The 16,226-nt window shown below is 45.3% G+C and overlaps 1 protein-coding gene across 3 annotated transcripts in view; it reads left to right on the top strand.

Moving 5' to 3' along the window:
• NT5DC3 (5'-nucleotidase domain containing 3) overlaps nucleotides 1-16,226 on the top strand; it is a 46,764-nt gene that overhangs the window by 4,745 nt on the left and 25,793 nt on the right. For 2 of the 3 annotated variants that reach the window (XM_079992674.1, XM_079992673.1), the window contains exon 1: nucleotides 6,194-6,605. The exons of the other annotated variant lie outside the window; for it this stretch is intronic. In XM_079992674.1, coding sequence (XP_079848800.1) covers nucleotides 6,332-6,605 — 274 coding nt within the window. In that variant the 5' untranslated portion in view covers nucleotides 6,194-6,331. Of the gene's footprint in view, nucleotides 1-6,193; nucleotides 6,606-16,226 lie in introns of those variants that run through there. 3 annotated transcript variants of the gene reach the window in all.

Here is a 16,226-nt window from a genome sequence, read left to right as displayed (position 1 = left end):
ACAAAGTCAGAAAAGCTAAAGCACAGAATGAACTCAGGCTTGCTAGAGAGGTTAAAAGCAACAAAAAAGGCTTTTATGGGTATGTTCGTAGCAAAAGGAAGAACAAAGAAACAGTGGGGTCACTCAGAGGAGAAGATGGTGAAATGCAAACAGGGGACACAGAAAGGGCTGAACTCCTCAATGCCTTCTTTGCCTCAGTCTTCTCCGATAAAGAAAACAATGCCCGACCTGAAGAATTTGGAGCAAATGATTCAGCAGAGGAAACACAGCCCAGAATAACTAAGGAGATAGTACAAGAATACTTGGCTAGTTTAGATGTATTCAAGTCTCCAGGGCCAGATGAACTGCATCCAAGAGTATTAAAAGAACTGGCAGATGTGATCTCAGAACCACTGGCAGTCATCTTTGAGAATTCCTGGAGAACAGGTGAAGTCCCGGCAGACTGAAGGAGGGCAAATGTTGTCCCTATTTTCAAAAAGGGGAAAAGAGAGGACCCAAATAATTACCGCCCAGTCAGTCTGACATCAATACCAGGGAGGATTCTGGAGCAGATCATTAAGCAAACAGTTTGTGAGCACCTAGAAAGGAATACTGTGATCACCAATAGTCAGCATGGATTTCTGAAAAATAAGTCGTGTCAGACTAACCTGATCTCGTTTTTTGACAGAATTACAAGCCTGGTAGATGAAGGGAATGCAGTGGATGTAGTCTACCTTGATTTCAGCAAGGCATTTGACAAGGTGCCCCATGATATTCTTGTAAAGAAGCTGGTAAAATGCGGTCTTGACTATGCTACCACTCAGTGGATTTGTAACTGGCTGACTGACCGAACCCAAAGGGTGCTCATCAATGGTTCCTCTTCATCCTGGAGAAGAGTGACTAGTGGGGTGCCACAGGGTTCTGTCTTGGGCCCGGTCTTATTCAACATCTTTATCAACGACTTGGATGATGGACTCAAGGGCATCCTGATCAAATTTGCAGATGACACCAAACTGGGAGGGGTGGCTAACACCCCAGAGGACAGGATCACACTTCAAAACGACCTTGACAGATTAGAGAACTGGGCCAAAACAAACAAGATGAATTTTAATAGGGAGAAATGTAAAGTATTGCACTTGGGCACAAATACAAGATGGGTGACACCTGTCTTGAGAGCAGTACATGTGAAAAGGATCTAGGAGTCTTGGTTGACCACAAACTTGACATGAGCCAACAGTGTGACGCGGCAGCTAAAAAAGCCAATGCAATTCTGGGCTGCATCAATAGGAGTATTGCATCTAGATCAAGGGAAGTAATAGTGCCACTGTATTCTGCTCTGGTCAGACCTCACCTGGAGTACTGTGTCCAGTTCTGGGCACCACAGTTCAAGAAGGACACTGACAAACTGGAACGTGTCCAGAGGAGGGCAACCAAAATGGTCAAAGGCCTGGAAACGATGCCTTATGAAGAACGGCTAAGGGAGCTGGGCATGTTTAGCCTGGAGAAGAGGAGGTTAAGGGGTGATATGATAGCCATGTTCAAATATATAAAAGGATGTCACATTGAGGAGGGAGAAAGGTTGTTTTCTGCTGCTCCAGAGAAGCGGACACGGAGCAATGGTTCCAAACTACAAGAAAAAAGATTCCACCTAAACATTAGGAAGAACTTCCTGACAGTAAGAGCTGTTCGACAGTGGAATTTGCTGCCAAGGAGTGTGGTGGAGTCTCCTTCTTTGGAGGTCTTTAAGCAGAGGCTTGACAACCATATGTCAGGAGTGCTCTGATGGTGTTTCCTGCTTGGCAGGGGGTTGGACTCGATGGTCCTTGTGGTCTCTTCCAACTCTATGATTCTATGATTCTATGATATTGCCAAAGAAGCTCCAGGATATTTACGGTAGTTCACTATACTAACTTGAAAACATTCACTAGGTCACAGCACACCCTAGTGGAATACGCGTTTGTTTTTCAATGGGAAAAAGTATTTTTGAGTACCTATGGCGCTGTGGGTTAAACCACAGAGCCTAGGGCTTGCCGATCAGAAGGTCGGTGGTTTGAATCCCCAGAACGGGGTGAGCTCCCGTTGTTCGGTCCCAGCTCCTGCCCACCTAGCAGTTCGAAAGCATGCAGTGCAAGTAGATAAATAGGTACTGCTCCGGCCAGAAGCGGCTTAGTCATGCTGACCACATGACCCGGAAGCTGTACACCAGCTCCCTTGGCCAGTAAAGCGAGATGAGCGCTGCAACCCCAGAGTCGTCTGCAACTGGACCTAACAGTCAGGGGTCCCTTTACCTTTACTTTATGGTTATAAAATTATTTGGAAAATATGCAAAAAATAGTTGCTAATGTAGCTTTTACTGCATAACACTCTTACACAATTGTTAAGAAAACTTGCTGTAGGAACACACCATGATTTTTGACCATAGCTGTCAACTTTTCCCTTTTCTTGCGAGGAATCCTATTCAGAATAATAAGGGAATTTCCCTTTAAAAAATGCTCTTTTAAGTATTGCACCACACTGGTTCTCACATCCCTTCTGTGCAATCCGTTCTCCTTTCTGTCCTTCTGTTGTGGGAAACTGCACCCCTCTTTAAAAAAATAATAATTAAAGATTTTGTTGATTTACAAAAGTGTGCAATGTCTCTCTCTCGTGTTTTTCCCCCATGTAACATTTTTACAAATCATTTTCATTTGTTGAGACATTAGGAAGAAAAGGGGGAAAGAGGTGGAGGGGGGGAGAGATGGGTGAGAGGTGGCGATGTTTCTATTTCACTTACTATATGTAGGGTTTGGTGTCAGCGTTGCTTGTGCAGGTTCTTTGCTGCTCACTTGTGTTCCTTTGGTGGTGAGAGAGGTTGGGGTTGGCCTAGGGTGTGGTTATTCATTTGTGGCTGGCTGTGGTGGTCTTTTTTTTCATGTGTGAGTGGGGTGGGTGGGAACTGCACCCCTCTTGACATATTGTATCCAGAACTCTGCTGTACCTCCAAAATTCCGCCAGACTGTCAGTATTTTGTAGGAGGGATTCAAGAACATACTGGAAATTTAGGTTGTGGGTTAAACCACAGAGCCTAGGACTTGCCGATCAGAAGGTCGGCGGTTCGAATCCCCGCAATGGGGTAAGCTCCCGTTGCTCTGTACCTGCTCCTGCCAACCAAGCAGTTCGAAAGCACCTCAAAGTGCAAGCAGATAAATAGGTACCGCTCCGGCGGGAAGGTAAACGGCGTTTCCGTGCGCTGTTCTGGTTCGCCAGAAGCGGCTGAGTCATGCTGGCCACATGACCCGGAAGCCGAATGCCAGCTCCCTCGGCCAATAGAACGAGATGAGCGTCGCAACCCCAGAGTCGGCCACGACTGGACCTAATGGTCAGGGGTCCCTTTACCTTTACCTCGTTAAAGAGGATAAAACTGCTGTCATTTTAGCACAACAAATGTACAGTACAAATAGCACCTGCATTTTCTGATTTGCTGGCACAAAATGGTGGCTAATGATGTGAGGAGCACCTAGGCCTTATCTTTCTTAATCTGCATCCTCCTTTCTCTGAGGAATGGATCTGAGCAGGTAGGTTTACATAGGCTTTTGTGTATCTTCCACTTTGCTGTCTGAAGCTACATTGAATAACTATGAACAGGTTGTTCTGAATGTGTGCATCTATTTAGAGCTTGCGCAATGTCCTGGAGCCATTTACTTTGTGCAGTGGAAAGACAATGGACAATTTACATGCTTGTTGCTAATGACGTTAAAAGAGAACTTGAGCCAGCTTTTAAAAAAGGAGCAAGAGACAAATTTGCTTCTCTTCTGAAGTTTTGAAAACTTCCATCCACTCCTGATTGCATCCTTAAAGAAAAACTGCACAGAACTATAATGTAATATGTAGTTTGGGCATCAGACCCTTAACGTTTACAGTTCTGTTGTTGGCATCTGTCCGTCTTGAGAGACAATGGGGTGTGCCTCCGGGTGTGAAGTTCCCTGGGGGTGTCTAATTTATATTAAAATACAGAAAGAATCGCAGTGGCACAATGGATCAGTGCATCTTGCTGTTAACCAGAAGGTTGGTGGTTTGAGCCCACCCAGGGATGGCTATGAGCAGGATTCCTGCATTGCAGGACAGGAAGTTGGACTAGATAACCCTTGTGGTCTCTTCCAACTCTGCAATGTTTTGATTCTATGATCATGAACAATAAAACTACAACAGTATAGAAATAGCCAGCAGCAGGACAAATGCATAGTCACCCAGAAAAAGTGATCACATTATGACCACATAATACACAAGGCAATGGTTCTGTACTTCCAGAAACACAGAGACCATGAAAGTCCTACTGGGTAAATTAATGGGTATTTGTAAAATTGGGCCAAGTACATTATTAGCCTTGCAGTGGAGTTTAATCATTTCATGTACGTAAGGTATTCTTAGAAGCTTGGAGACCTGCAAATTTGTTGGCATGGCACTTTTTGTGACTAAAATAGACTTCAGCTAGTACATGGCTCCATAGGAGGTCTTTTAGCAATGAAAGTGAGAGATTGTCTTACATTATGGACCTCTGCTTCCCACGCTCTTTTCCACTGAGGTTTTATAAATGACTCTTAGGCAAAGAATGAAGACTCCAACATTTGAAGGCAGAAATCCTGCACATATTTACCTGGAATACCCCCTGAACACAGTGGGACTTCACCTTTAAGTGAGCCTGCATCAGACAGCTCTCTCCCTGCCAATCTAATTCCATAAGGCAGGGATGGGGAAAAAATCTGATGTCCAACACATATTGTTGGACCACAGCTTCCACCATCCCTGACCTTTGGCCATGCTGGCTGGGGCTGATGGGAGGCGGGAGTCCAATTGCACCTGGAGGGTACCAGGTTCCCCATTTCTACTATAGGACTAACTAGCCTTAAAAGGAGGTGAGTTTAAGTATTATGTGGGACATACTGTAAAGCAGAGTTGGGCAACCTTTTTTTCTGGTGAGGTTTATTCTATGGCATGCATGGATTGTCTGACACATTGTAAAATCGCTTTGAGATGTTTTATAGGAAGTGATTCCTAAATGGAAGTAAATGAATAATACAGGGTTTCTGGAAATGTTTTCTTTTGCAGTATATGGAGCAGCCCTCCGGGTGAGACGGTTGCCAAGCCGCCCATTCGTGTTGATGCCTAACTTGGAAAATAGCAACAAGGTCATTCTACCTCACAGAGATGTTGTGGTCAACACCTGTACCAAAAATCTAAAGAACTTTATACTGTACAAGAAAATTGCTAGATGGTTTTGTCCTATAGTGATGGGAATTCCCTACGCTGCAAAAATGGAACAGTCCATGCAGAAGAGGATGGAAAGGACCCCAAGGGTTGGAGAAGAAATGAAGGAATGAATGAAAGCAGTCTCTAACAGGGAAAGGACCACAACTCAGGCAAAATATTTTGAACCACCAAATGGTGTCCCCTCCCTCCCCAGAGAAGAAGCAGGGAGTGAAAATATCCAACAGGAACAAGGGGGGGGGGGAAGATCTACAAAGGTGGGAGATCACTGTGGTGGCAACAGAGAGGAATGAATTCCTTGGAGGCTGGCTCTGCCACCTGAGGCGGTTGCCGCACCTTGCCTCATGCATGGACTGGCCCCAAACTGGCAGAGCACATGTTCTGCATGCAGAAAGATCTTGGGTCCAATCCCCAACATACTGTGCATGTCTGGGAAATTCCGACTTAGGCCAGATGGAACTGACTCAATAAAAGGAGCAGCAGGGTTGCTGCAGCGTGCCCTCTTTCCTCAGTCGCCTGCCTACCCAGGGCCAGTAACCCATGAGGCAAGGTGAGGCAAGATCCACAGGGGCAACAGAACCCATTGCAGATATTTACCCTCCCTCCCTCGTTCCCGAGGCAGCTCTTCCTTCAGCCCTTCTTCCCTGGCGAGGTGCCATTTTGTGGTTTGCCTTAGGTGCCCAAATGCCTTGGCCCCGCCCTAGTCCGACCAAGGCAAGTTCGCAATAGGGGCACGAAGGCGGTACTAAGCAGGGGCCTGCAATGGGTTTGACAATGAGAAAAAGGAGCTAAGGGGTTCAGCTCTGGCATTTTTCTTGAGCTCTCTCTGCCCCTGAGGGAGAAGGAGGCGGGCGGGCCTGCCCGCCAAGCCACGTGCCGCAGGCAGGCAGGCAGGCAGCCTGCCCGCCCCTTCGCCGCCTGCCTGCCTGCCCTCCCGGAGACGGAGAGGCGGGGCTTGAGGAAGTGACTTCAGCCGGCGGCGGCCGCCAGTGGAGCGCAGAGCCGGCGGAGGCAGGCGAGGCTGCGGCTGGCGCGCGTTTCTTCTCCTGAAGCGATTCCGGGGAGTCCGCCAGAAGCTGTTGCTTTTGCTTCTGCTTCTGCGCCGGCCATGGCAGCCACGGCCGCTTCTACCGCGAGGGTCTTGCTGGGGTCAGCGGGGAAGGGCGGCGCGAGGCGGGCAAGTGCTGCTGTCGCCGCCGCCGCCTCTCCTGCCTCCTTAGCCGGGCTCTGCCGCTCCTGCGGCGGCGGCGGCGGCGGCGGCTTAAAGGCAAATCCCTATTGCACGCTGGCCCCTCGGCAACAGCAGCAGCCCTCCGCCCCGCCCCCGGACATGAAGAACTACCTGTGGAAGCGCTATAACGAAGCCAAGAAAGTGACGAAAGGTGAGAGGTTTTAAAATGAGGGGTGCATTGGGGAGGGGGTTGGTTGCGCGTGTCTCAGCAACTTTGGGGCTGGAGGGAGATGGCGCCCCACAGCCTCGCCACGCGGGTCCTCTAGGCTTGCAGAAAGTGGTTGCTGACATTCCTCTCTCTCCTCCCTCCCGCCCTTTCGCTTCCCATTTTGGGTTTTTTTTTTTTGTGTCCCCCCCCCCCCCATTTCTCAAGGGGACTCCAGGTGTCTTTAAAGCGCATGAGGTGTGTTTGGAGGGGAGCGGGACACTTCCACTTTAAGCGTGGGGCAGGAGCCCTCCTTGGCCAAGGTCACCAAACATGAGCTTCGCAGCCACGCGGAGCTTTGAACCCAGAGCCAGCGCGTGGGGATGGGTGGAAAGCGTTTTGGGCTGGCAAGCTCTGGGTTCGAATCGCCGGAGTTCGCTCAGGTGACCTTGGCTGAGACGCAGTTTCTCATCCTAACGGATCTGCCTGGAGGGGCGCTCCAAAAACTAAATAGGGAGCTTCCTAGTGGGACAGTAGGGTGCAGAAGTGGAATAGGGGTGGCTTCGGCTTGCCAGCCCAGATTATAGCTTCCAGTGTGGGGCATATGTTGGCTCCTAGTCTGTGGTGCATCTCTGTCTGTGTGTGCTTGGACACTGATGGATTCGTGGCTTGCCAAAATCTAGTTCCTGTACTGAGCGCCAACTCATCTCTCTTCCTGCTCCCTTAAAAAGACAATATGGAAATTTGCATACACCATGATTGTCTGAATAGGTTCTCTGATTGAAGGCCAAAACAGATGTGATGTGGGAGATCTGTGATGAGATTCCCCTCACTCCTTGACGTTTGTAGAGCTAATAGCTTTTTGTGTGTTAGACAATGAAAACTGTGTTTGTGAGAGTGGTGTGCTGCTGTTCTGGTAAAAGTCAGGGGTCCAGGGACTGCTTTATAGTTTCATTAAAAAAAAAGTTGGTATATACTCCTAAGACAGGTGTGGGGAAGCTTTGGCCCTCCAGATGTTGCTGAACTACATCTCCCATCACCCCCAGTTATTGACCATGGTTACTACTGCAGATGGAAGTAGCAGTTCATCTAGAGGATTAAAGCTTCCCCAGTCTTGTCAGAAGATATCATAAGGTGTTTTGTTGCTGGGTTGTGGGCAACATAATGGTTTCTGTTAAGCATTAGGCATGGCTGCAGTCACTTCCAGCCACATAAAATAGGGGCTCTGTAGAAGGGTCCACTCCAGACTCAAATTTGAGGGATCATGAGTGAGTAGTGTTTGGAGTCATATAATCAACAGGAAAGAAATTACACATGGGGTGTCCTTTTTATTTATTCTTTTTATTTCAGAGAAAGTTGCAAGAAATGAAAATTATTTTGTTTAATGTAAGAAATGCAGTCGAGACCGTGAAATTGTGGTGGCTTCCAGCCAAGCACCTCAAGAAAACAAGGGTTGAATTAAGCAAATAATATTGACCAGCTTGTCAGGGTAGTGGGATTTGTTTTTACTTCGGTTGAAAGTCCACTTGGGGGCAAACCTGGGTTTGTTGCAGTTTCATCCGTCAAATGGTGCTCATTATGTGTCATCTAAACTAGGTACATGAGACCTCCACTTTGCTGAAACTAAGCAGGTCTGGGTTTAGACATACACTGTACACTGCCTTGGGTTCCATGATGGAAAAAGGTGGGAAATAAATGTAAGAGAATTAATGAAATAAGACGTGTGGCAGTGATGAGTAATGTATTACTTTAGATTAAATGGACAACCAATTTCTTTTTTGAATATGCAGTAACTATTTTTCCCTTCCAGGTCTGAGCTGAGGTGCCAGCAAAATGTCAGATAACAAGTTACGTGTGCGTATCTATAGGGCACTATTTCCACACAACTAGTTTGGGACGCAGGTGGCGCTGTGGGTTAAAGCCTCAGCGCCTAGGACTTGCCGATCGAAAGGTCGGCGGTTCGAATCCCTGCGGCGGGGTGCGCTCCCGCTGCTCGGTCCCAGCGCCTGCCAACCTAGCAGTTCGAAAGTACCTCCGGGTGCAAGTAGATAAATAGGGACCGCTTACCAGCGGGAAGGTAAACGGCGTTTCCGTGTGCGGCTCTGGCTCGCCAGAGCAGCGATGTCACGCTGGCCACGTGACCCGGAAGTGTCTCCGGACAGCGCTGGCCCCTGGCCTCTTAAGTGAGATGGGCGCACAACCCCAGAGTCTGTCAAGACTGGCCCGTACGGGCAGGGGTACCTTTACCTAGTTTGGTATGGGACGCGGGTGACGCTGTGGGTTAAACCACAGAGCCTAGGACTTGCTGATCAGAAGGTTGGTAGTTCGAATCCCAGTGACGGGGTGAGCTCCCATTGCTCAGTCCCTGCTCCTGCCAACCTAGCAGTTTGAAAGCACAAAGTGCAAGTAGATAAATAGGTACTGCTCTGGCGGGAAGGTAAACAGCGTTTCCGTGCGCTGCTCTGGTTCGCCAGAAGCGGCTTAGTCATGCTGGCCACATGACCTGGAAGCTGTACACCGGCTCCCTCGGCCAGTAAAGCGAGATGAGCGCCCCAACCCCAGAGTCGGTCACGATTTGACCTAATGGTCAGGGGTCCCTTTACCTTTACCTTTAGTTTGGTATACTAGTGCAAAACCAGAAGGCTGGAAAGCAACATTCCTGAAAAGAGGGCATTTTGCTCTGTGATACTTGGCGAAGGGAAAGGACTTGCAAATTGTATGGTTTGCAGTGATACAATTATTGTCAACCTCTGCTGTGTGGACTGTTGAGGTCAGTATTTGTCGAGTACCATGGTCTTAAGGGGCTCTGAGTGGTTGGATCAACTGGAGGAAAGTTGTCCGTGGTAGCGCATCCATTCTATCAAATCTGCTTTCTCTGGATGTTAGAGAGAGCCCCAGACCTTGACTGGTTTTAGGCACTTGGTGAAGGCCTATTTATTTACTCAAACATTGGCTATTGTTGCTACCTAGCTTTTAGTATTTGTGTTACCTACTGTGACATTGTATATTTTCTGGTTTGATTGTACATTTGTAACCAGCCCTTCAATTTCTAATGAATGGTGGGTTACAAATGCTACAAAAAGTGCTCCACATACATGCTTCTAGAGCAGGGATGAGGAACCTGTGGCCCTCCACATGTTGTTGGGCTCTGGTTCCTCTTCATCCCAGCCAGCATAGCCAGTGGTTAGATACAATGGGAGCTGTTGTGCAACGTCATCAGAACATAACGGCCTGCTGGATTCTAGGCCAGCATCCTGTTCTCACAGTGTCCAACCAGATGTCTTGTCTTGAATGACATGGGCCCTAGACACTGGATAAAATGGGCAAAAACCATTCTGTTTGGGCTGGTCCTCTGAACCGTGTGGTCCAAATGGCAGATTTCTTGGAGGCTTTTTAATATTAAATGAAATTAACTGAATAGTGTTTCTGTTCCAGTGTGGTAATCAGTGAGCTCTCATTTCGAAATATGGAGTGTTTGCAGGTGCTGCTGGATAGAATAATAGATCTCCCACATGCAAAAGTGCTTGTATGGGCCTTTGAGGGGAAGCTCAATTTAAGAAACTAACAGGCTTTGAAAAACTTCCTTACGAGATATGTAAATAAGTCTAAATTGTATTGGGAAATGACGAATTTCCATCTCTTTAATAATTTGCATCTGTGCTTATGCCCTTCCTATTGAGTAACCAAGAAATGTTTGCTGTAGGTATAGTATCCCATTGGCCATTTCACACATCAGTGTACAACACTTGAGAATGCTTGACACTTGATTTTTCTTCTGAATGTGTGAATTGATTCCTTTTGAGAAGCATTGTAGTGAGTAAGGGAGACATGACAGAGGCTTATAAAATTCATGGTGTGGAGAAAGTGGCACAAGACTGGCTGCCTCTGCCCCACCTTATAATGCGAGAACCTGGGATCATCCAATGAAACTGAATGAGGGGAGAGACAGGGCAGGCAAAAGGAACAACACATAGTTAAAACTTGGAATTTGCTGCAAATAGTTGGTTGCACCGACCAACTTAAAAGGTCACTAGGCAAATTCATGGAAAATAAGCTTGTCAGTTGCTACTGGTCATGATGACGATACGCTGTCTCCAGGATCAGAGGCACTGTACTTCTTTATATTGGTCCCTGTGGACAGAGTGCTGCTTCTGGGCTTTCCATGTGCAACTGGTTGGCCACAGTGCAAAACAAAACAGGGCACTGGGCTATATATCCCCTAGGTCTGATCCAGCAGGGCTCTTCTTATGATTATGTACAAATTATATAAAAATCTAAGTGATGCAGCAGCCACATGGTTCTCATGCATGGATTTCCAGGGGCGGAACATGGCAGATTGAACGTTTTTTGTTTTTCCAGAAACAGGTGCCGGAACTCACCATGCATGCTTGTTATCTTATAAATGCTTGTTATCTTATAAATTTGGCAATGGCACCCACCTCAGAGGTGCTGGAACTGAGTTCCAGTGAGTTCTGGCTGAAAAAAACCCTGGTTATTTTTCAGTGTTGCTGGTTCATATATAAAAATCCTAATCCAATAAACCATGGGCAATGGTTTATTGGGCTGATAAGTCATGTGCATGCACACTGTCTCCTCCCCCTTCCCTTTGGGACTTAATTCAATACTTTGTTTGTAGTTGGCAAGCCAGGATTATAGTTACAGTTTAAATCACAGTTTCCTGGGTGTAATGGAAAACTGAAGTTTAATTGCATTAAAGTGCATAAGAGAAGGGAGGAGGAATGTACACACAGTGCTTATTCTCAGACTGGTAAACTGAGATTGTTTATGTCTGAACCAAACCTCTGTCTCCATTCTCGCTGTTTCCCCTCCCCAGGCATCCTTGATTTTCCTAAACTGCTTTTAGGCTTCTTTTCAAACACCCATCTTTATACCCCTAAAAAGTTTAACGTATAGTTTAGTAGCTATTCAAAAAGATACAGTACTTAATTTTGGGCTTTCATAGAATCAGAATTTGAAGGCACCTGAAAAGTCCTCTGTTGTAGTTGCCTGCTGGTTAAGGAAATCTGCTTCTACAGCATCCTTGATAGGTGGTTATCCAGCCTCTGATTAAAAGCCCCTAGGGAGAATTCACCACCTTCCAAGATACTGTTTCACTGTTGGAACAGCTCCTACCATCAGAGAGTTCTTCCTAATTTTGACTAAACATTTCTTTTTATGTAATTGGAACTGGTTGGTGGTTTGAAGGTGTGAAATAGAAGAGTTGGTTGCAGCTTATTTAGTGCCAGTCATTAAAACTAATGAAATGGAAAGGACAGTCCTGCAGTTGAATCAGTTTTTCTCCATGCTTCAAATTGTTCAGTGGTACACGGAATACTTCCCAACAGATCTGTAATGAATCTGTTCGAAAAACGTTACACGTGAATTTATCTAGTGACAAATATACAAGGTGAAAAGTGGAAGCATCACTTCAGTGGGGTGCCATGGCCAGAGTAATACGAAATTGAAATGTGTCAAGTACATTGCTTCTGATCTCAAAACCAAGGCTAGCTCTTGAGGCGAACTCACAACAAATTCTAGGAGAAGCAATGGTTTCTCAGTTTGGATCAAGCTGGCTTTCACAGACATATGAAGTGTGGGTTGCTTTAAACATGCCAGCAAGACAGATCAACCCTTATTATAGAAAGTAACATACAGTAAGCTGATACTGCATGTAGCTGTGCATATAGTGGTGGCAGTGAACTTCCGTGAATTACTTGTTGCAATTTTACCTAGTTAACAAAGCAGTGGGTACTTGGCTTCCACGGGATAACTTTCAAATGGAGAACTTCTACAGTGAGTTATTAGTGGTTGTTGAAATGGTATTTGCCAGGAGTGGTTTATTGACGTTGGGCTGCTCTGCTTAATTTTAATTTTAGTTGGGGAACCAGTCATAGGGTTGCTGCCATGCTGTTTTGACTAGGGAAAAGGAAGCTAATTTAAGATGTTGTTTCTAGCAATCTTGGCTGTTTCAGGGTTTACTATTTACTAGGAAATAGAAACCAATAAGCGTGTGCCTTGTTCTTGTTCGTTCTTCTTGGTTGCTCTTAAGCAGCTAGTCTGCTATCTGCTCTAGAAAGGGCAGTAGCTCTGTGGCGAAGCAGCTGCTTGGCATGCACAAGGTCCTAGGTTCAAATACTGGCACCTCCAGGTAGGGCTGGGAACATTCCCAGTCAGAAACCCTGAAGGTTTGCTGCTACTCAGTGTAGACAGTACTGATGGACGCTGCATAAAAGGGGATGGACTAGATGCCCCTTGTGGTCCCAGTTCTGTGATTCCATCATCCCCTCTGTTCGGCTGTGAACATAAGACCCTCAGTGATAAATGGATGCTTAATCCTTAGAACTTCTTGTGTAAATTAAGTGAAGTGGATATTGATTCTTTTCCAGCTTTAGGTCACACAATTCCTTCTGGTGTTCTAGAATGCAGTATCAGGGCTATGATACCAGATTCTTATTTTTCTTTTCTAGAGATGAAGGTGGGAGCTTCTTTTGATCTATAAAGCATGGCATTCTTCAGGAAGGTTAGCAATGAGTATCTTCAGAGTGGGCAGTTTTGGGTGGTCTTAGAGAGATAACAAAGTCAAGCCTGAGTGCAAGGGTGCCTTCACACAAATGCCTCTCTCTGATATACAGCACAAGGGGTTGCTTCCTAATGGTGCAGCCATAAAACTGCTAGCACATTTGCAAAGCTAAGCAGTGTCCACTGTGGTTTCAAATTGAATGGGGGACCACGTGTGGAGTTTGCTGCATTGCAGGAGGTTGGACTAGATGACCCTCAGGGTCCATTCTATATTCCAACTCTACAATTCTCTGATTCTGTGGCTCCAAAAATTGCAGGCAATCACACTTCTTTACATGATGCTCTCCAAAGCCGGTCATAACCAAGCTGCATTTTTGTCCCCTTTGTCAAACTCAACTAAGTTCTCCTGTAAATTTCTTGACATTTCCTTTTCCTTATCTGAAGCATGGAAGTGAGGCTGGCAAGGCTGTTGATTGGATTTTCAGTTTGTGGGATGTGTACTTTATGGTGTTTTTTTTTAAAAAAAACATACATACAACCAAAATAAAAAGAAGACCTAGTGAGGGCCCTGCTGAGGGGGTAAGGGATTCGTTGGTGTGTTGACATATGAGAGTGCTGCAAGAGAGAACCCAGGCTTCAAAGATTTGTGTAAATCATAACAAAACACTTTCCCCAGTGGGTTCCTGCTACATGCGGTCTCATCTTATAATGTAATTATAAACTAAATGGCTTTGCAGGCTGCTGGGGAGAAGTTTGGGGAAGCCAAATATTATGGCTTAATGCTGGGAAAACTCTGCTTGCAGCAGTAGACTGACTAGGAGTGAAATGATCCAAGCATCTATAGCAGGGAGTTCATTGAAGGCATTGGAGAGGCACAAAGTGAAGGAATGAGTACAGTGGTACCTCAGGTTACGAACAGTCCTGCTTACGACTGCTTCGGGTTACGAACTCCACAATCCCAGAAGTAGGTGTCCTGGGTTGTGAACTTTGCCCCAGGATATGAACGCAATCCATATGAACGCAGTCTGCTTCCAGGGCTGCGGGAGGCCTATGTAGGGAACGTGCGCCTCGGGTTAAGAATGCTTTGGGTTAAGAACTGACTTCCGGAACTCCCAGTGAGTTCTGACCAGAGTGCAACTTTCATTTTCATTGTCTTATTTTGAAGATGTCTGACATTTTTACTCCCCTCACAGAGCTATACTTTCTGGAGTACCCTGGGATGATTGATTCTTAAATTGCTCTGGGTATTATAGTTCCGGGAGCAGAGAAGAGATCTCTCTAACAATTTTCAGCACCCTTAACCAACTGAAGTTCCCAGGATTCTTTGGGGGAAGCCATAACTGTTTAAAGTGGTCCAATACTGCTTTAATTGAATAGTGCAGATGAGGCCAATAGCTTCAAACAGGCTTATCTCAAATAGTGGTTCTTAATTTGAATAACTTTTGATATGGTTTATTTCATCTTCAGGCAAACGTCAGCATTCTGCTTTTATTATCATTTCCTTTGATGCTGTTATCCATTTACATATAAAAAAACCTAATAGACTCCTAAAATAGAGCAGGGCTACTGGAAACCAATTTTCTATGCATCAGCCCTTTAATTTGCATTCAGGTAATTTAATCACTGTAATGAATGCCTTTGGTTTAAGCAGAACACAGTTTTAATTAAAAGAGCATTTGAAGGATATTATCTTAAAGCAGTCCTGTTCACTCAGGAAATAAAATGTTCTTGTTTTGGTGTGTCACCTTCACAGAAAATTGAAACAGTTGCTTTCTCCTGTTGCATCCCCCCCCCCATGCTTCGTAGGTGTGCTGTAGCTATAAATGCATCTTTAAGAGTTTGACAAATTTCTACTCTGTAACCTTGAGACTATGTCACTGGAGTTTCTTTCCTTCTTCCGAGTAAAATAGCCTTGGGGTACTTGAGTAAGAGAACTAAAGGTGCATTCAGTAACTTTATTATTGCATAACAACTGAAACATTAAAGCAATTGAGAGTCTGAAGGTTATTCTACTGCAATTGATTTTATAGCATAGCTTGTGACTTGAAACTACTGTTTTATCTTTTCAGTGACATGATTTGTGGAAAATTATTCTGCTGTCACCAAGGCATTTCATGTAATACTGCAGATGCCTGGCCCGAAAGGACAGTTGTGCATTAGCCCCCTTATGTCTCTTTGCCTATTTTTGTTATGCAGATGACAAAGGGAGAAAGATCCCCTCCCACAAGTTAGATCATTCATCAGCACAGAGTTGTGCTAAGACAAATACAGCTGCTCTTTCAATTTAATGCAATGAACAACATCATGCTCTGTGATTTTTATTTTAAGAAAACTTCCTGCAACTTGGGACCAGTCTCTCAATTACAATGGGAAGCAGAATCTCCCCTCTCTCATATAGCTTAATCTGTTGTTGTTTTTTAAAGGTGTCCACAAATCACTGTTCCAATTTGGCCCATTTTGTTTGAAGTTGGCCCAGATTCAGTTAGCTTCACACATCCTTCTACGCTTCTCCTTGTTTTGTTCACCACTGCTAACTTTATTTTGTACTCGAGTTGAGTCAGGGCTCTGGGGAACGCATAGCCTTATGTTGTCATTCCAAGCCTCTATCCAATAAATCCACATAAAGCACAAGGTTAAAAGGACCTGAAAGGGCTTCCCTTGCTCCTCAGTTCCCTCTTCTGCAGGCTTGAAAAAGCAAGTCCAATGGACTGGTCCCAGAGAATAGCTTCCTGAACCACAGCTCTCTTTTTTTCTGAAGAAGAAACCATTTTTCCTTCCTGCATTGGGTAGGTAACATTCTGCATTTGGGGTTCTCTTCTTTTTCTTGCTGTTTAGGGAAGCTTTTAATGTTTGATGTATTACTTTATTTTAATATTTGGTTGGAAGCCGTCCAGAGTGGCTGGGGAAGCCCAGCCAGAAAGGCGGGGTATAAATAATAAATTATTATTATTATTATTATTATTAAATTATTATTTCTAATTCTTTTTTTAAAAAAATGTTTTCATTAAAGATTCTCTAATTCAGAACCCCCCCCCCTCTCTTTCAACTTTCAAGCAAGTTACCCATGCTGTCCCCCTAGCAAAGTGTTGTTTACCACCAGGAATCTCC

The sequence above is a fragment of the Podarcis cretensis genome (assembly GCF_951804945.1).
Source record: "Podarcis cretensis genome assembly, chromosome: 10".
NCBI classification, from domain to species: domain Eukaryota; kingdom Metazoa; phylum Chordata; class Lepidosauria; order Squamata; family Lacertidae; genus Podarcis; species Podarcis cretensis.
Note: the sequence above shows the minus strand (reverse complement) of the source record. Positions and strands in the feature narration are given on the sequence as shown.